The following is a 20,477-nucleotide window of genomic DNA, read 5'->3' as shown; positions in this document are numbered from 1 at the left end:
GGTTGGTGCCCTCTTGGACTCCTTTTGAAAGTCCTATGGGACAAAAGTCACCCTTAGTAATTTCCAGGGTTAATGAGAAGAAGCTACTTGTGGTTCTGGCTTGTGTAGCCTGTCTTTAAGCAAGGATAAGTTATTGCAGTTAAATTTTATGTTATGATAAACTCCTTTTGTGTATAATTTATTGTTCCTCATTCTATATATTACCGTTTTTGAGCACTTCTGGACTTTGGAGAGGCAGCACGTGCTTTTTCTGCACATCTAACCGAGGCACTTTCTTGTCCCACTCTGTAGTTGGGGCTCAGAAAGCATGACCATGCCCACGAAACAGAAGAGTCTATCATCTCCCAGTGCTGGGGGATCACTGGCCATGCCTCTTTCTGCCTGAAGCAGGTTTGCCATCAGGCTGGCTCAGGGCCCCCTGTTCAGTGGACCTGGCAGCTGCCAGCCTGAAGAGGTGAAGAAGGGTCCCAAGTCCCCACAAGCCAGTTCTGCAGGGGACAGCAGAGAGAGGAATTGCTCCCTGAAGGGGAACTTAGTGAAGCCCCCTCCCCGCCCTGCCCACCTCAGTCTCACCTATGCTCAGACCAGACCCCAGTGTGTGCCAGACTGAACCCTGGGGTGTTGGTCCTAGAGTTTCCTCCATCCTGGCCTGCTTCCTGTGCCCACTGAAGCCCCTTCCCGAGAGTTCCCTGCTGCTTCCAGGACTCTTGTATCTCCCAGTTCTGCTGCATTTGGGATCCTCCTGGGGCTGTTTGGCCCCAGTAGTGCACCAGCTGTGGGGTGGCATCTGGTCCATAAGCTCATGAAGATTTGAACTCTGGACTAGGTTTAAGGGCTTGCAGCAGAGGGTCAATGCTATACACTGTTTACAGCCCTATAAACCTGTTTCCTCTGTGTCAGATCATAGGTGTGGCCAATCTACAGGGAGCAGGGGGCCAAGTGTGCCCTTAGTTTCCTGGCACCACACCTCATTGAAGGGTTCTACAAGAAGGATTAGAAGGAGCCACATGGCAACTCTGGGACATTTCTGCCCACCTAAGACTAGCTGTGAAGTTTCAATGCTCTGGAGAAGTAACAAGGGGGCCAGCCCGGTGAGTAACAAGACTGAGGACTGGACAAAGGGGTTAGGACACCTGGGATGGCAGGCTTGCCTCACATACCTCAGCAGGAAGGAATCTGATGGAGGACCGGGAGTAGAAAAATGATTTTTTTTTTTTTTTTTTTTGCCTTTTGAGGGCCACATCCATGCCAGGCTAGGGGTCCAATCGGAGCTACAGTTGCCGGCCTACACAACAGCCACAGACACAGCAACGTGGGATCCAAGTCGCTTCTGTGACCTATACCACAGCTCATGGTAACACCAGATTCTTAACCCACTGAGCGGGGCCAGGGATCAAACCTGCGAGCTCCTGGATACCAGTAGGGTTAGCCACGATGGGAACTCCCTGGAAAATAATCTTAAAAGTCCTTTTGAAGTGGCGTGAGATGAGTTTTATTCACAAACCCTGGAGCAGGGGGTATAAGCAGCACTTGGGTATTTGTGGGCAGGGAGTCTGTGCTCCTTAGAGAGGACATAACGCAGATCTAGCCCCAGGGTGGACAGGCACGGCCACCCCTCCTGGTCCAAGCACATACCTTGGCTGACCTGGTGACGGCTCCAATTTCCGAGTATAGGTCGGAGCTGTCCGGGAAGTTCTCCACCACCATAGTGCACACGTGGTGGAGGAGTGACTGCTTGTGCACGGTGTCTTTGACTTCTGGAACCTTTTCGAGGTAGCTTAGCTCAAACGCTTTGGCCTGTTTGGGGAACATTAAATAAACAACAGGAACAACAAGTCTTACCCAGGCTGTTAGAAACACGCAAAAGGGACTTGATGCCCTTTCAGAGTAGAACGATATTTAGTTCCTCTGTGACGGAGGCCTCTCAGGCTACACTGTGCATCATCCTTAGCTATTCGCACATGGACCAGCCACCCTGCTAGTGAAATAAGTCTTTAGCTCCTTCCCACCACAGCCATGCGCCATGGGCTGTCCAGGGCTCTGCTCCAAAATCCGGGTGCTGGTGTGCTGGGTCTTTGCCACCTGGATATCTGTAACTTCCCTAATCGCTTTCCTTCTGCTTTTCTACTTTGTGGCCAAAGATAGAGCATTTTTTATTTTTTATTTTTGGTTGCATTTGCAGTGTGTGGAAGTTCCTGGGCCAGGAACTGAACCTGCGTCATAGGAGTGACAACACTGGATCCTTAACTCACCAGGCCACCAGGGAATTCCTAAGAGGAAAATTTTTTCAAAGAAGTTTATAATGTGTATGAGTACAAATATTTAAGTGATAAGCTCGGGGGCGGGGGGGAAAGAAAAGAAAAAGGAAAAAAAAAACAGTGTAGAAAAAAAATCTCCAAAATCAATTTTGAGAGTAGTCAAGTATTCTGTAAGAAATAATGTGCTTATCTTTCTACGTTTTCTTATTTATAGCAAGATGCAGACATGAACAACTAGGCCCTGATATTTTAAAAAATAAAAAATCTTGATTTCCACCCCCATAATGCAAAAATTGTTCATTCAATTGTGCTCTGGAGGACCGTAGGTACAACCTCCACTGGCAAGTCAAAGACAGGGATTTTGTAACAAGGGAAGCTGGAGGATGAGGGATGGGAAAGACTTACATTAGTTCCATTTAGAAAGTTCCCAATGGCTAAGAGAGTAGACAGGATAAAGCCCAAGGTTTTGTTGTTCTCCAACTGGTCTATTCCCTCCTTCAGGTCCAAAAGTGGTTCTGCCACTTCCTTTCAATTAAAAATAAGTTAGAAGATGTTAAAGAGCATTCTTCTGTGGCTTTACCTTGTTCTTTTAAATTTTTGCACAAGGTCAGAACCACTGGGAATTCTCCCAGTATGAGGCAATCCCATGTGATGGGCACAAGCTCCCAGGTGTGGAAAAGTGCAGAAAGGCAGCAGAGGAAAGTCTAGCCCCCAAGTCTCCTCGGTGGAGGCCAACTGGGCACCTGTGGCTCACAGGAGTTTGTGCCCAGTGACAAATGCTGTCTTCCCCTGTCCCTGCCCATCTTCCAAACTCAAGAAGAATACTCCTGTCACTCATTCTCTCTCTCTCTCTTTTTTTTTTTTTTTGTCTTTTCTCCTTTCAGGGCCACACCTATGGCATATGGAGGTTCCCAGGCTATGGGTCAAATCAGAGCTGCAGCTGCTGGCCTACTCCAGAGCCACAGCAACACCAGATCTGAGCTGTGCCTGCAACCTACACCACAACTCACGGCAACGCTGGATCCTTAACCCACTGCACGAGGCCAGGGATCGAACCCGCAATGTCATGGTTCCTTGTCAGATTTCGTTTCCACTGCACCACGACAGGAACTCCTCATTCTCTCTTCTGACTGTGATTGACTTCTAAGACTTCCCTTGTGTGTTCCTTCAGAGTCTGAACCATGGTCTTCCTTCTCCCAGGCAGATGATACCAGAGACTGTGGCCTCAATGTACCTGGACCCAGGTCTCCTAACCTCCCCTCTAGGCACTATGTGATTGCTCCCTTCTTAACCCAGGGTTACATCCTAGAAAGCCACCATCCTCATCACTCCCACTGCCTTCATAACTCCCACACACTCAGACACATAGCCCACCCCATAGCCTCAGGGCCTCAGGCTCCCCTTCCCTCTGTACTGTCCTTCTGTATCCCTCCCCGCACTTCAGTGTCCTCATTGGGCCTCTCCCCTAGCGTGTACCTCAAAGCTGGAAGCTTCAGCTTCATCCTCTCCAGCCCTGCTTCTGCTAGGTAGGCCCTACCAATCCCCAACTAAGGCTGTCTTGATTATCTGTTTTCCCCATGAGGTCAACTTACTTTGCTAGAGAAAAATCACTTAAACAGGCTTACTGGTTCTGTAACCCCATTGCTGGAGCGGTCCTAGGTTTCTCTAGCCCTGCCTGATTCTCGAATGAATTCAAATATTTTCTCCTAAGGGACCCCAAGCTCACTGCTACCTGTATGGTCCTCAGTAAGGACCATGCTCCCTCCTTTGCAGAAAGAGAAAGACCACGCAGCCTCTCCACCTGCTCTGGGCACTTCCCTTCAATCAAGGTCACCTCCAGCTCACCGTCCATCCTTCCTTTGTCCTCTCCACTGATTCCTTCTGCTCAGCCTGCAGAAATACTCACCTTGAGCCTGGACAGAGAGGATGCCTGCTTCTTCCACCCTCTACTCAGGATGAGTTCCCCCACATGCCTTCACAATCAAGGTCCCTTTCCTTCTATTCTCCTTTCAACCTCTTGCAATCTGTTCATCTTAGATTTTCTACTGAGATCCTCTCTCAAAGGGACCCAATGATTTGCCAGTTGCCACAGTTCATGGCATTCAAGTGACCATCATCAGTTAGAAGGATTGCAAGCCACTTTCCACATTGTACTTTTCTGTATTGTCTAAATTTCCTACAATGAGCAGATTAGACCCCCAGCCTGGGAACCTCCATATGCTGCGGGTGTGGCCCTAAAAGGCAAAAAAGAATAACCCTTTTCTGATAGGTTGCTCATCACTCAGTGTAGACACAACCCCATCACAATCAATGCACCCTTCAAACCCAGTCTCAGGAATGATACTTCATTATGTTCAATGGTGAAAAATGGTCATTCCCAACCCTGGGGATGCAGGTCTGGCTGCCTCTCTTCCCAAGAGCTTACCTTTTCTGTAGTTTCATAATCCATTTTGAACGCCCAGAGGTGGAGCCGTGCGGAGAGCTCGCTGATGGAGGAGAGTGTGAGGAGGAACTGCTCTGCGCTGCCCAGTGGCACTTCAGGGTTGGCCAGCTGTGCTTCCTGGATTTTCTGCTTCTCTTCTTCGGTAGGAATCATAGTTAGAATTTTCTGGAAAGACAGAATGATATAGTATAGTCTTAGCGATGGAGCCTTCGATGTTTCCAAATTCATATGGTATTTTTCCAGCCAGGTAGTAGAGATATTCTGTTGTCAGGAGTCTTAGCATATAGAGGTGTTATATTCCAAATAAACTAGAGAACAAAAGCCCCACATAGCATCTAAATTCACATTCATCTGTCTTAACATTCTCTCTCTCTTTAAATCTCCATTTTCATAAGCAACTTGCCCCAAATTTTCTGGGTTTGGTAATGAAGGACATTCTAGACAAGAAAGAGGGATGGGAGGGGAGAGAAAGGTGAATGAATATGACAGAAGATTAGAGAAAAGTCCCCTGTTCCCTTAGAAAATAGAGTAAAACCTGGAAAGAACATATGCTTCTATGGACTAATTTAAGAGCTTACAGAAATAGATCATTTTTAAAGAACTCAGACTGATTTTTGTACGTGGGCTGTATTATAATTGTAATTGTTTCAAATATTTAAAGTGTATTTCAGGAGTTCCCACTGTGGCTCACTGGTAATGAATCTGACAAGTATCCATGAGGATGCAAGTTTGATCCCTGGCCTTGTTCAATGAGTTAAGGATCTGGTGTTGTCATGAGCTGTGCTGTAGGTCACAGGTGTGGCTTGGATCTGGTGTGGACTGTGGCTGTGCCATGGGCTGGCAGCTGAAGCTCTGATTTGACCCCAAGCCTGCGAACTTCCATATGCCACATTTTTTTTTTTTTTTGCTTTTTATGCCATAAAAAGCAACAAAATAAAAAATAATTAAAAATAAAGTATATTTCAAATGTCATTTAGAAATTAAAACATTTTAACATCAAACTGAAGACTGATTAAAGGAAAAATGATGATGGTTCTTAGAAAGAGCAATACTTTACCTACTAGTGGAAAGAGTATTGCTTTCTGCTTTTACTTGTTTATGGGAAAAATCAAAGGTGGAAGGCAGAGGAGGCCAACAGGCATCATAAGGGTTATGATTCTTAAAAGTCCAAACTCGTTAGTGTTTACATTTTAAAAGAAGGTGAAAATTCCCATCACATGACACTTCACATACATTACCAAAGGTAAGGTGTCATTATTCTTCTCTCATTTATCAACTCAGAGTATCAAAGAAAAGAAATACATATTGTGCCATACTTTTTTGGTAACAATCAATTCATTAAATCTCAATAGCTTTGGTTACTGCTATAAAATAGGAATCACCCGGTTAAAACATGGGAAAGAGCTCCAGTTCTGGGGGAAATGGAGCAACAAGCACACTCCACCCTGTCTATCCCACTGAATGCAACTGGAGTCCCTGGAGGGCATGCATGGAGCAGCTCCTGGTGACTTAAAAAAAAAATAGTGGCAGGTGGATTGGGGAAGAAGAACAGAACTGGAAGTTCAACTGAACTGGTAATGAGTTGATCATTTTTCCTCTGGTATTCCCCCCACCTGGGCTCAGGTAGCCCAACACCTGGAAAACGGTATCAGGTGCAGACAGAGAGCACTCTGGGGAGACCTCCAGCTTTGACTCATGTGAGAAAGGGTTTCTTAGCACAGCTGGAAGGTCCTAAAACTCTGACGAAGAAAAACTTCCCAATCAATGGAGTGTGGCTCCAAGAGGTGGGACACCCAGCTTATGCTTTTCTTCTCTCTCTCTATTCCCACAGCTTGGGCACAGCCATAGAGAGGGTATGGCACAGTGAGGTAATTAAAGCCCCATTTTACACTGGACGACCAAAAAGGAAGACCCCAGAAAACCGGAAGGAACTGGGGAGGTCATAAAAACAGAAGAGCCTGCAAAGTCAGTGCACAAAGTTGTTTAAGACCTTCTGAGCTTCACTCTGAGCTGTTCATGTGTGAATATGATCTCCAACTGCACATCAAAGACTTTGAGACCTGTGCTGGGCTTTAAAAACTTAGCTGACACTGGAACCACAGTCCACAGAAGGTGGGTCAGAATATGAGGCCTTAACATGTGTCAAAACAATTCTCAATTCTTTTTATGAGACCAGAATGACCTGGAAAAAAACCAGGCAAAGATAGTATAAAAAAAGAAAACTATATACCAATATCCCAATGAACCAGATGCAAAATTCCTTAACAAAGTATTTTAAAATACTCAAATATATGCGTCGCCAAAGCAAGCACTAAAATATAGAAATAAATGCAAATGTATTGCAATAAATAATCTGTTGCTATATTTTATATATCAATATATTAAAAATATCCAAAGGCTGGGTCAAAATGAAAAAAAAATCAATGCAATTAATGTATCACACTATGTGAACAAGGAAATTCAGTCATTTCAAATGACACAAAAAATTTTCGGATAAAAATCAATTTCCATTCATGACAAAAAAATCTCTCTGCAACCCAATAACAGAAGGAATTTCCCTCATCTGATAAATGACATTTATAAAAAGCCAACAGCTGGTTTCATACTTAATGGTGACAGAGAGAATGCTTTTCCTCTAAGATTGGGAACAAGACAGGATGTCCGCTCTTATCATTCCTATTTAACACTGCATGGTATATAAAATTTTAAAAATTCACATAGATTGGAAAGAAAAAAACTGTTCCTATTTTGGATGGCATAACTGCCTACATATAAAATGTGAAGGGTCGACCAAAAACACTTAGGAAACAGTGAGTTTAACAAAGTTGCATGATATAAGGTCAATATACAAAAAAATCCATTTTATTTCTGTATATTACTCATGAGCAATTACAAACTAAAATATTTTAAAAATACTATTTACTATGAAATACTTAGATATGAAGCTAACAAATCATGTGTAGGACCTGCATGTAGAAAAGAGAAAATGCTGATGAAAGCAGTCAAAGACGATCTAAAGAAACTAGAGGATAAACTGTGTTCACAGACTGAAAAAGACTCAGTATAGTCCAGACTTAGTGGTCCCACAACTGGTGTGTAAATTTAACTCAATTCCAATCAAAACAGCATGATTTTTTGTGGATAAGAATAAGCTGATTCTAAAAATTGTATGGCAAGGCAGAGGAATGAAAATAGTCAAACCAAAATAATTTTGAAAAAAAAAATACCCTTGGAGAAGTCAAACCACTTGACCTTAAAATCTGTGATAAAGCCACAGAATTAAGATAGTGTGGCATGGGCTGCTGGATAGATACATAGATCAGCGGGACAAAACAGGGAATCCAGAAACAGAGCACACAAACATGGCCAAGTGATTTCCACAAAGGTATAAAAACAGGTCAGTGGATAGAAGATGGCGTTTTCCACAAATGCTGTTGGAACAACTGGAATCCATATGCAAAAAGTGAACCTCAACGTAAACCTTCCATCTTTTATATAAATTAATTTAAAAGGTGTCATAGATCTAAAAGTAAAAGGTAACTCTATACAACTTTTAGAAGGAAACACAGGAGAAAAATCTTTGTCAATGAACTCTTAGATATGATACCAAAAAAAAAAAAAAAAGGTTGAAAGATAAAACTTCATCCAAATTAAGCACTTTTTTTCTGTGAAAGACATTGTTAAAAGAATGAAAAGACAAGCTAAGTTGCTTATAAGATTTAGCATAGTTATCACATGACCCCACAATTCCATTTGTAAGTATTTACTTTAGAAAAAATTGTGTTCACACAAAAACCTGTACTTGAGTATTTGTAGTAGCCTTATTCATAACTGCTAGGAAATGCACCAAACTAAATGTTCTTCAACAGATGAATAGACGGATAGTGGTCCATCCCTGCAATGTAATGATATTAAGCAATAAAAGAGACCAACTATAGATACATCCTGTGACTTAGATGAATCTCAAAGCATCATTCATGCTGAGTGAAAGAAGCCAGTCTCACTATGGTTCTATTTATGTGACATTCTCAAAAAGACAAAACTACAGTGATGAGGACAGATCAGTGATTACCAGGGGTTACAAGTGGCTTAGCACAAGAAAAGAGGGACAAGGCAAGCATTTTCTTGGGAGAAGGGACTATTTTTGTTTGGTTTGGTTTTTGCCTTGCCTGTGGCTCACAGAAGTTCCCAGGCCTGGGATGGAGCCTGCATCATAGCAGTAACCAGAGCCACATCAGTGACAACGCCAGATCCTTCACCTGCTGAGCCACAGGGAACTTATGAGATGGGACTGTTTTAATTCCTGACTACAATAGTCATTGCATGAATTTGTGTAAGTTTTAAAACTCTCTTGAGAGACCCTGACCCTCTGAAAAGTCAATTTTATTCTATATTAATTCAATAAGATAAATTAAAAACATTAAAAAAAAAGAAAAACAACAAGATAAATTGGCACAGAGGCACAGTTTCCAGGGTTGGGGCTCAGGATGTATCTAGGTTGGGTAGTGGTTGTCCTGGGCTCATGAGAGTGTTATCAGTGAGAGCTGTCTCAATGGTAGATTATCAGAAGCCCGTGATGCCAAACTGTTTTGAAAGGTGTTTGGGACTGTGCTTAGAGTGAGATCACAGGTGTTGAGCCCCATCATTTTCTTCGTCATGGCCCCAAACACAGATCACGTGGGTGGGTGGAGCCTCAGGGGAGACCCTCAGGGACCATGCTCCTCGCCCTCCCACAGGCTGACGCTACTGATCCCACCTGTCCACACAGGTGGCATTAAAAAAAGACCCAAACAATCCAAGCAGATGTCACTCGTTCAAAACACCCAGCACTTGAACTCGATTAGTTTGCAAAAGAAAAACTTGACTAAAAATTTGTATTTTAATTTTACTACTGCACAAATTGTTTTAAGCATGTACAAGAATTCCAAAATACAAAGTTGTCAACACTTCTCCCCCTACTTCAGAAGGCCTTTTCCTGTGATGGTTTTTGTTGCTTTTTTTCCTTTGGGAAAGTAATCAAACACTCTTACTTTTGTTTTTCACACTCTGACTAATTTAAACCATTTGTTCACCGGTGAAGATTTATGAAGTTGCCATCTGCCAGTTTACTTTATTTTATTTTTTTAACACATCACTGACGATCACTAAAAATAGCCATGAGGCAGGGGAACAGGAGGTCAAAGTGGCCTCCTAGGAGGTGATGACCCCCTTTTTCCATGAGGAGATGATAAGGGAATGAGGGACCTTTACTTTTTTAAATTTTTAAACTTTTTGCTTTTTAGGGCCACACCCCTGGCATATGGAGGTTCCCAGGCTAGGGGTCAAAATGGAGCTATAGCTTCCGGCCTACACCACAGCCACAGCAACGTGGGATCCGAGCCGTGTCTGTGACTTACACCATAGCTCACGGCAACGCCAGATCCTTAACCTACTGAGCGAGGCCAGGGATCGAACCTGCAACCTCATGGTTCCTAGTTGTATTCGTTTCCGCTACACCACAATGGGAACTCCTAATTTGTTACCATGTCAATAGATTTACTGATGATGATATGATGACCATTGGGTTTCACAGTGAGAAAAACATCCAACAAGACCACTACATACTAATCTCAGTGGATTTCTGGCTTTCTCCCAGACAACGTCTCTCCAGCACTGCTTTACGTATACTTGCTTTGGTATCTGAAAACAAGACTTCAGAGAAAAATGGAGAAAAGTCTTATTTTTTATGGACCCAAATGCTTCGGGTTTGGCCATCTCATTTACCTGCGGATGAGACCGTAAGTAATTATTTTGTGAGTTTTGAACAGAACCCTGACTCTGTATGAGACTTTAACACCAGAGAGTTGGAACACTTTTGGCTGAGGCTGATTTATATGTATTTTGCATAGTATCACAAGACAATGGCTTTCTTTTTTTAAAATTATAGTTGATTTACAATGTTGTGCCTATTTCTGCTATACAGCAAAGTGAGCCAGTCACACACATACACACACACACACACAGACACACATATACTTTCCCTTTCTTATATTATCTTCCATCATGTTCTAGCCCAAGAGACTGGATAAAGTTCCCTGTGCTGTACAGCAGGACCTCATTGCTTAGCCATTCAAGATGTAATAGTTTGCATCTGCTAACTCCAAAACCACAGTCCCTCCCACTCCCCACCCCTTGGCAACCACAAGTCTGTTCTCTATGTCTGTGAGTCTGTTTCTGTTTTGTAGATAGGTTCATTTGTGCCACATTTTATTTATTTTTAAAATTTAAAAAATTTTTTTTTTCTTTTTAGGGCCATACCCGTGGCATATGGAGGTTCCCAGGCTAAGGGTCGAATCAGAGCTGTAGCCACCAGCCTACACCACAGCCATAGCAATGCCAGATCTGAGCTGTGTCTGCAACCTATACCACAGATCACAGCAATGCCGGATCCTTAAGCCACTGAGCGAGGCCAGGGATCAAACCTGTGTCCTCATGAATCCTAGTCAGATTCGTTTCCACTGAGCCATGACGGGAACTCCAATTTACGCCACATTTTAGATTCCACGTATAAATGGTATCATATGGTATTGTGTTTTTCTGACTCCACTTAGCATGAGAATCTTTAGTTGCATCCATGTTCCTGAAAATGGCATTATTTTATTCCTTTTATGGCTGAGTAATATTCCATTGTATATATGTACCACATCTCCCTAATCCATTCATCCATCGATGGAATTTAGGTTGTTTCCATGTCTTGGCTATTGTAAATAGTGCTGCTATGAACATAGGGGGTGCATGTATCTTTTTGAATTGCAGTTTCAACAACCCAATCGAAAAGTGGGCAGAAGACCTAAATAGACATTTCTCCAAAAAAGACATACAGATGGCCAACAGGCACATGACAAAATGTTCAACATCACTAATTATTAGAGAAATGCAAATCAAAACTACAATGAGGTACCACATCACATCGGTCAGAATGGCCTCATTAATAAGTCTACAAATAATAGGGAGTTCCCTTTGTGGATCAGTGGTTAGCAAAACTCACTAGGATTCATGAGGATATGGGTTCAATGCCTGGCCTGGCTCAGTGGGTTAAGGATCCAGTGTTGCCGTGAGCTGTGGTGTAGATCACAGATGAGGCTCAGATCCTGTGTTGCTGTGTCTGTGGCATAGGCTGGTGGCTACAGCTTGATTTGACCCCTAGCCTAGGAAGCTTCATATGCCAAAGGTGCAGCCCTGAAAAGCAAAAAACAACAACAACAACAACAAAAAAAAAACAAGTCTACAAATAACAAATGCTGGAGAAGGTTTGGAGAAAGCTCCTTCATTGTTTGTGGGAATGTAAACTGGTATAACCACTATGGAAACCAGTATGGCTCCTCAGAAAACTAAATATAGAACTACCATATGATCCAGCAATCCCACTCTTGGACATATATCCAGATAAAACTATAATTCAAAAAGACAACGGCTTTCTATTCATGCATTTAATCTGGTGGAGGGATTTTTTTTTTTCATTTTTTAGGGCTGCACCTGCAGCACATGGAAGTTCCCAGCCAAGGGGTCGAATCAGAGCTACATCTGCTGGACTACAACACAGCCACAGCAACACCAGATCCCTAACCCACTGAGCAGGGCCAGGAGTTGAACCCATGTCCTCATGGATAGTAGTCAGGTTCATTACTTCCAAGCCACAATGGGAACACCTTCTCTTTTTTTTAACATCTCAAAGTTAAAGGTTAACTTCTACACATGATCTCCTGATAGTATCTTCTTTAACTCTTGGGACTACTCAGGGAGACGTGAGGCAGAAATTATGCACCCAACTTACAGATGAAGTGACTTGCCTGAAGCCAGGCTAGATTAACCAAGGCAGAGCTGGAGAACCCCCAAGAGGCTCCTACTTTCTGGCACCACCTCCAGGGTTCATGGAGATTCCATGAATGGCCGATGTACTCAGTCACCAGGATATTCTGGTTCCTGGCCGTGCTGACCCAGGGACTGGCTCCCGTGCTCAGATTCATCTGTGTGTGTCCAGGACTGAATTGGGTACCTGAGGACAGGGCTATGCAACACAAGCTGCTTGAAAAGATGCTGTAGTTTTGTCCATGAGGCCAAAGCGAACTTGTATTTCTAGGATATGCCACCTGGCCTGGCAGCTAAGCTGGGCCAATTTCAATGTCGTTTGGGGCAATTTAATTGTGTCAACCTCTGAGTAGACACAGACTCCCTAAAAATGAGAAAAGCAAAGGGAGAAAAGGAAAACCATACTTGCATGTGTAGCACCTCCACAACATTTTCACTTGGAAAAATACCATTAATACTACTTAGAGATGGCCCCCAAATCATATTCTAAAGTTAAATACTCTCAGGAAAATCTAATTCCTTAATGACATTAGTTAATTACTCCCATAGGTTTTCATGATGAACCAGATACAGAACATTGGGTTGCCAGGCAGGATGTCAGTGAATACATCCTAATCAGTTTCGGGTACACAGAGGTTCTGAATGGCCCCATTAAGCCCTGGTGCCATGCTCCAGGGCCTGCGTCCAAGAAGCAGATGGTTTGGCCAAAGGCCATTTGGGCATAAACTGGAAACCATATTAGTAAAGATCTGTAAGAAAACAATGTCCATCTCTGCCTAATCCTGATTAAACTCTGGAGCAACAAGCCCAGACAGTAAGCTCTGGGGGGCAGGCTCCACACACAGATGGAGACCATTTTTGCCCCTCAGGTTCCTGAGATCAGTGGCCAGAGAGACAGCAGGTAGCAGCTGGAGAGCCTGGCTTCCATGTTCTCCACATGGAATGGTTCCTGCTGGACTCTTCTTGGCTATATCTGACAAGAGCTGAAAGTATACACAGTCTCTGGATTCACCCAGGCAGCTTCAGAGGAAGGGTTCTCCATCAGGGTGTTTCTGTCCCCAGGGGTATGCCTGACAAAGTCTAAGAGGCATTTTTGGTTGTCACCACAGTGGTGATGCTACTGGCATCTCACAGGCAGACACCAGGGATGCTGCTAAACAGCCTGCAATGCACAGGGCAGCTCCCACGATAAAGAACAGTCCAGCCCCAAATGGCAGCGGTAGCACAACTGTGAAACCCTGCTTTCAGTGAAAACTTCAGCAAAAAATAAAAATAAAAAAATAAAAAAATGTGTAACTCCATGCCTTGTGACTATGGATGAATTTGTGGAGGGCTCATGACACAATAAAGTCTAAGGAAGGGTCAGGCCATGTTTTCTACAGCTGCCCTCTCACTGTCCATCATTTCATACATCAGCTACTCTGGGAGGAAAACTGCAGGCAGACAGTGCTGTGATGTGGATTATATTGCCTCTTGTGTTTTCTCACTCCCCTTCCAGATTCTTCCTTTTTTGTTTTTTTTGGCCACCCCTGCAGCACAGGGAAGTTTCTGGCCAGGCACCGAAACCCCACTACAGCAGCAACCAGAGCTGCTGCAGTGACAACGCCAGATCCTTGACCCACGAGGCCACCAGGGCATGCCCATCTTTTTGGCAGTGAGCCCAGGTCCAGAGAGCTCACCTGGACAAGCCAACCCTGGGCCCAGTCTGAGGCTTGTACTTCAGACTCAGGCTGCGGAAATCATATTTCAGCTCAACCTCTTACTGGTTGATGAGCATGGGCACAGATTAACATTGGAACTCAGCCTCTTCATCTTTAAGATGAGGAACATAATAGCACGGACCTCCTAAGGTTTTGATGAGCTCTGTGTAAAGCCCTACCTGGTGCCTGGCCCACAGGAACCTATGAAAGTCAAGTTCAGTGCTGAGTTGCTGTTCCTATATCCGTCATCATTATTGCTCCTATCATCGTTCCTTCCTGGATCAAAAAGGCACTCAGCTGGAAACCAGTCAGAAAAGGAAAAAGTAATTTGATTCATTCTAAAATCTAAGTAACTTAGTGTATTGTATCGGAAACTTTCCCCACTGAGGGAGTTGGACATTTCAGGAAAGAACAAAGGCAAAAACTAAAGGAATCCATCTCTCCTGGTGGACTTTCAAGTTCTCATGGCAAGAAGGGGAAATATTTTTAAAAGGGGGAGTTGTCATTTCTTCCTTCTATCAAGCTGGCTCTAGCTGCATTTGAAGCCTCTTCTACATATGAATTTGAAACTTTTGCAATCTTAAATAGATACTGTGACTCACAGACTTTGAAAAACTTATGGTTACCAAAGGGGACCGGCGTGGGGCGGGCAGGGATGGACTAAGGGTTTGGGATTGGCATATGCACACTGATGTGTATGAAATGATTGACCAATGGGGACCTGTTGTATAGCACAGAGAACTCTACCTAATAGTCTATGATAATCTATGTGAGACAAGAATCTGAATGAGAATGGATGTGTACATGTGTAACTGAATCACTGTGGTTCAGCAGAAATTATCTTAGCCTTACGAATCAAGTAGACATCAATAAAACTTTAAAAAATGAGAAAAAAAAAAAGACACTGGGAATTACATAGGATGGCTACAAGCTGGGGCCTGCCGCATTGTTTGTCTTACGTGAGAGACACTTTGCATCTGGTTTGTCCCCACTGGCAGCTCCCAACCTGCCAGACAGACAGAAGCCAAGAACGCTCCATTCCCTTGCCGCCCTGGTGGCCCCAGAAAGAAGTGGCTTCACACAGAGGCTGGGCCTGTCCCCTTCTTTCCCACTGTCTGCAAGCTGCCTCAAGATCCCTCTCTGTCTTTGCCTCTCTCACCTGCCCCTGTCTGCCAGAGGACCTCACTTCCTGGATGCCTGCCTGATGTGCTGACCTGCTGTGCTGTCTGCATGACTCCAGGGCTCGGGCTCCACTTTCTCTGCTTTTCCCTCCTTGTACCTGTTCCTGCACAGGGTGTGTATGCTTCTCAGGGCAGAGCGGCTTAGGCCTGGTACTGATAGCATGGGTTTGCCATAATCAAGTATCGAAACTGGGGGGTTTCAAACAACAGAAATGTCTTCTCTTGTAGTTTGAGAGCAATTCTTGGTGTTTCTTGGTTTGTAAATGCATCAATCCCATATCTGCCTCCATCACCACACAACATCCTGTGTATCCTCTTTTTTTTTTTTTGGTCTTTTTAGGGCTGCACCCTTGGCATATGGAAGTTCCCAGGCTAAGGGTTGAATCAGAGCTATAGCTGTCGGCCTACACCACAGCCACAGCAACGCAGGATCCAAGCTATGTCTGCAACTTACACCACAGTTCTTGGCAATGCTGGATCCTTAACCCACTGAGTGAGGCCAGGGATCGAACCCACATCCTCATGGATACTAATCAGGTTGAGAACCCACTGAGCCACAGTGGGAACTCCTGGTCATGAGTTTTGATGTTTATACTCAACCCAGTGCAGAGGTCTAGGAACACAGCTTTTCCTCTGGAGGCCTCTTCTTTCCAAAGCACAAAGGCATGCTGCCTGGCTAGGTTCAGGTGTCACTTTGCCCCAGGGGCCCCAATGCCCCCTCCCACAATCATGGCCATGGGTGAGTCCAGCACAGCAGCCCCAGCCCTTCCTCTCTTTTAACTCCCCTGCCAAGGTCTGTTCCCCCTCGTTGCAGCCAGCCTCTATCAACTTCCTCTATTCTCTAGTCTTTCAAATAAGACTGTGCATGGAGAACCTCAAGTATGAAGAGGCTTTAAAGGAATCCAGGGCTTCTTGCCAAAAGGAGGATGGTGTGAATGTCACCCAGTGCCAAAAGCAGTGTCCTCAGATCCCCACTCTGACCAGTGGGACCTCCCAGGCCATCCACCTGCCTATAGGAATCAGTGGGCTCTGCCTATAGGAATCAGCCATCCACCTGCCTATAGGAATCAGTGGGCTCTGCCATTGGCTCCATTCACTCTTTCTCTGTTGGTAGAACATGAGATTTAACTTCCTACCAGAGGGTACCAGTGAAGGGAGAGCAGGGCCTGGTAGAAGGGCACTTGAGCCTGGCAGAGCAAGGGTTCTGTGGTTCCAGCTGGGCCGCCTACCAGCCATGCAGTCACAGCCAAGGCCCCCAGCCTCTCTTCACTTGTGCCATCCAGATCAATGAATGCTCGCCTCAGTTGGCTTGGCTTCCCCAGCTGATCGAATGAAACCCATCTCTACATACTCCAACGGGCACCAAGAGAGAAACAAAGCCATTTACATAGAGGTGAGCACATGCGGAAATCCCTACTTTTGAAGCAGTTCCTTAAACACATTTGGCTTGAAATGCTATGAGAGAAGGCATCCCAGGGCCCTACAGAGGTTGTCGAATTGTTCTTTCACATTGGGGTAGGTGGAATGTGGTCAGAAGGAAGTCAGTAAACAGACCAGAGAGTGAAGATCGTGGAACTTCATAGGCAAAGTGGGGCTTCTTCCACCGCAGAAATTAAAAAAAAGAAAAAAAAGATATGGCATTCTCGTCGTGGTGCAGCAGAAATGAATCCGACCAGGAACCATGAGGTTGCGGGTTTGATCCCTGGCCTCGCTCAGTGGGTTAAGGATCCAGTGTTGCCATGAGATGTGGTGTAGGTCACAGACATGGCTCAGATCCGGCGTGGCTATGGCTGTGGCTATGGCTGTGGCATAGGCTGTGGCGTAGGCTGGCAGCTGTAACTCTGATTAGACCCCTAGCCTGGGAACCTCCATATGCCACAGGTGAGGCTCTAAAAAAAAAAAAAAGATGTGAGAATTATGAACACCACTCAGAATCTGGATGAGACAGAAAAATGGCAAGCCACCCTGTGGAGAAAGTCACATCAGACGCAGTAATGTTTTACATACACGCTATATGACAGAACAGAAATATTGCTCCATAGAGTTCCTCTTACCTCAATCCCTTCTTTGTTTAAGGCATATTCATCAAAATTCAAAATGGCTATCTTAATCGTTCTTGGAGGGGGCAGTACCGTCAGACCAATATTAATAGCATTGCTCCTCTTGGAATCCAGGACGATGATCTCCTGCTTTTTTCCATCTGCAGCAGTTTTCTTGTGATAAAATAAGGAGAATCCAAGATTAATGCATCATCTTTGGTCCTCTGTTAAAAGCAAACTCACTACTTATTTAGAGATGAAAACCAATGGCCCCGGTTCAGCTCAGGGAAGGACTGGCTACCGCTCAGCACAGCAGAGGGAGATCAAGGATTAGCTCTGAGAAGCCGCCAAGAGCCAGTCAGCAATGGAACTTCACGAGTCAGACACATTACAAAATAAAATTGATTTTCCTTCAATTGGGAAAAATGTGATATTTTGCAAGGAAAAAAAAAAAAAAAACACGCAACCCTGTTTTTTTCCATTGAAGCACTGGAAACAAAACTCAGACCTCTCAGAGTTCCCTTCCTGTGGGCTGCGAGGTGTCAGAATGTGCCTTGGTTGGCCCGGGAGCGTGTGATGTGTGCCCAGAGATTGAGAAAGCTGGTCCACATGCCAAGGAGATGGGAGCCAAGGGGCAGCCTGGCATCACTGGCCACTTAGCCCCTTTGCGTCTCAAGGACTCCTCTCACCACACCAATGTCCTCGGCCCCCGACACCTGAGCGCTTCCACCCTTCCTACCACCATGGCTCAGCTATCTGGGTAGGTGAATAGGAAGGGGAACAAAGGGACCCGTGTGGCAAAGAGGAGTAAGGGATAAACCGGCAAAAGGGCTAAGGCAGGGGGCAGGGGGCAGGGATCCTCACAGAGCCCTGGTGTGTGTGGTCCCTCTGCTGGCCTGGTGTCCTCAGGGCAGTGCCTGTGGCTAGCCCAAGGCTAGCTCAGGGCCAGAAGCCAGGAAGGGCGTGTGAGGTGCTGAGCCCATGCTCGCTTCTGCCCAGAGCTGTGGTGACAAGGCCCCCAGCTTGCCCCTTTAGCCCTTGGGAAGTCCAGGGCAGGTTGCAATGGCGACAAATGTAGGGGAGCCAGCTCAGAAAGCTCCCCGTGCCTGCACAGCTTCTCTTGAGGTGACCGGGGGGCAGGGGGGGAGTGACGATTGTGATTCATGTGATAAGCCCAGGGAAACAAGGGTGGGTAAGACCCATTGAGCATGGTGATGGGGTTTGCTCACCCACCAAGCGAGGGGGTCAACCCACCTGGTGGTGCAGGGGGTCAGGGATGGAGGAGCTGCCACCTTGAGTGGAACCCTAAAGAATGTCTAGGACTCCACTGGGGCTAGGAGAGAAGTTACGGAGAAGAGAAGGGCCTTTGTCTAGGTTTGCAGAAACCACAAGGGATAAAGCAAGAGGTTTGGGGGCTACAATGGGGGACCCCATGAACCAGCTGTTCAGACTCCACTGCAGGCAGGCCCTAGCCCAGCAGCTGGCGGCCGCTCAACCTCGGTTTCCTGCACTGAGGCCTCAGCCTCTCCTTCGAGAAAGGGAACAGGGCTGAGCCTGGGAGCCACTGAGCTGCCTGGAGAAGGTGGCCGCTGCGTCACTGGAGGCTGGCAGCTGGCAAGGAGAAACGGGTTGTGGCCCCTTATGTCCTAAGGAGCCCTTCCAAATGCAATTGCTAAAATTCTATTTTAGGGCCTTAACTATGCGTTTGGGAATAAACTACAATTTATTCCTGAAGAAAGTAACTGAAAGCATCCCAGATGCTTGGGGGCCTGGTGGCCAGGAGGAACAATTCCTGTGGGTGTGCCCATCAGATTGGAACAGTGGGCTCCCAGGGACACACAGCATAAATGACCCCCACTCTGCAGAGCCAGCTTGTCTTCTATATATTTCAGCCACCAAGCTTATCAGGAGCCCCTGAACTTTAGCTTAAATCTAATTAAAATATTCATTTGTGTATGGAATGCTAAGAAGGAATGAGAAAAGGTCAGACAAAATGCTGACTGTAGGCAATGCAAAGGGATGTTATGACTTGTGATGCCCACAGAGCACTCCTCCAGGCACTGCAAGGCACCTGCTCGACATTATTCCCTCTTCCCATGTCCCCAACAGGACCTTGATTTTTTTTTTTTTTTCTTCAGTATGGCAACATCACAGTTAAATCAGTCACCTCCCTGGATCCTTTGCAGCTAAGGCTGGTGGTTCAGGTTTTTGTTTTCCTGATTAAAAAGAGACAGACCCAGGGGGCCAGGTCTTCTGCCTTTCTTCCCTCTTTCTGCCTAGAATGTGGACGTGGGGCTCGGAGGAGCAGCAGTAGGACGTCTCGTGAGCGTAAGGAATGAAGCCACATAAGGATGGCAGCATGGAAGACAGAAGAAGCCTGAGACCTGGCTCTGGGTGGCAACCACCCACAGCCAGCTCCAGTGCAGGAGGCATTTATGGGAAGGCAGGGGTTCCCTGGAAATCATTAGCCCTTGGCCCTCCCATCTCTACAGTCCCCATCATTCTAGGAGCCTGCAGACATGCCTGAGCAGGCCCAGTTTAACTGAAGCCTTTGTGCAAATGAGAAAAAGATGCCCACCTCCGGGAGACATCACCCCATGGCAAACAGCTTGAGAAGCACCACTCAGATTTCAGCTCTCCCCCTTAGCCAGAGTCCATGTGCAGCAAGCAACCCGCACAGCCCCCTAGGTGGTGGCCCTGAGCATGACATGTCCTTGTCCCCATTCTCAGGATACACCAATGGACACACCCACATGCTCCCCTACAAGTTTGGAAGAAGCCAGTGGCTGGGCATCCTGAGATAAGGGGGAAGCTGTCCCCATAGGTGACTCTGCGTGTTTTCAGAGCACTTCCACCCACTGTGCAAAGGAAGCTCTAAGAGTTAAAGTCGTATCTGAAATGGAATTGTTCTATCTCTGAATTGTATGCAAGAGGTATTTTAAATGCTGTGCTTCATAATGAAAACAGACTCCACTGGAGGCTACTGGCCCTTCGAGTGCCCTGGCGAC

General features: G+C 45.5%; 1 protein-coding gene across 29 annotated transcripts in view; it reads right to left on the bottom strand.

The window, feature by feature from the left end:
• FHOD3 (formin homology 2 domain containing 3) overlaps positions 1-20,477 on the bottom strand; it is a 548,282-nt gene that overhangs the window by 40,064 nt on the left and 487,741 nt on the right. For 27 of the 29 annotated variants that reach the window (XM_021096273.2, XM_021096274.2, XM_084964485.1 and 24 more), the window contains 4 exons: positions 17,485-17,643; positions 4,684-4,866; positions 2,664-2,783; positions 1,636-1,797 (listed from right to left, as the gene is read on the bottom strand). In XM_021096273.2, the coding sequence (XP_020951932.2) occupies positions 1,636-1,797; positions 2,664-2,783; positions 4,684-4,866; positions 17,485-17,643 (624 nt within the window). Of the gene's footprint in view, positions 1-1,635; positions 1,798-2,663; positions 3,151-4,469; positions 4,867-15,746; positions 16,437-16,484; positions 17,644-20,477 lie in introns of those variants that run through there. The other 2 variants (XR_014807874.1, XR_014807875.1) reach the window with 2 other exon arrangements.

This window comes from Sus scrofa, chromosome 6 (genome assembly GCF_054392235.1).
Source record: "Sus scrofa isolate SSC_HxYL_T2T_F1_AM1 chromosome 6, Sscrofa_HxYL_maternal_Yorkshire_Landrace_v2.0, whole genome shotgun sequence".
Classification (NCBI taxonomy): domain Eukaryota; kingdom Metazoa; phylum Chordata; class Mammalia; order Artiodactyla; family Suidae; genus Sus; species Sus scrofa.
This window is presented reverse-complemented; position numbering and strand designations above follow the sequence as displayed.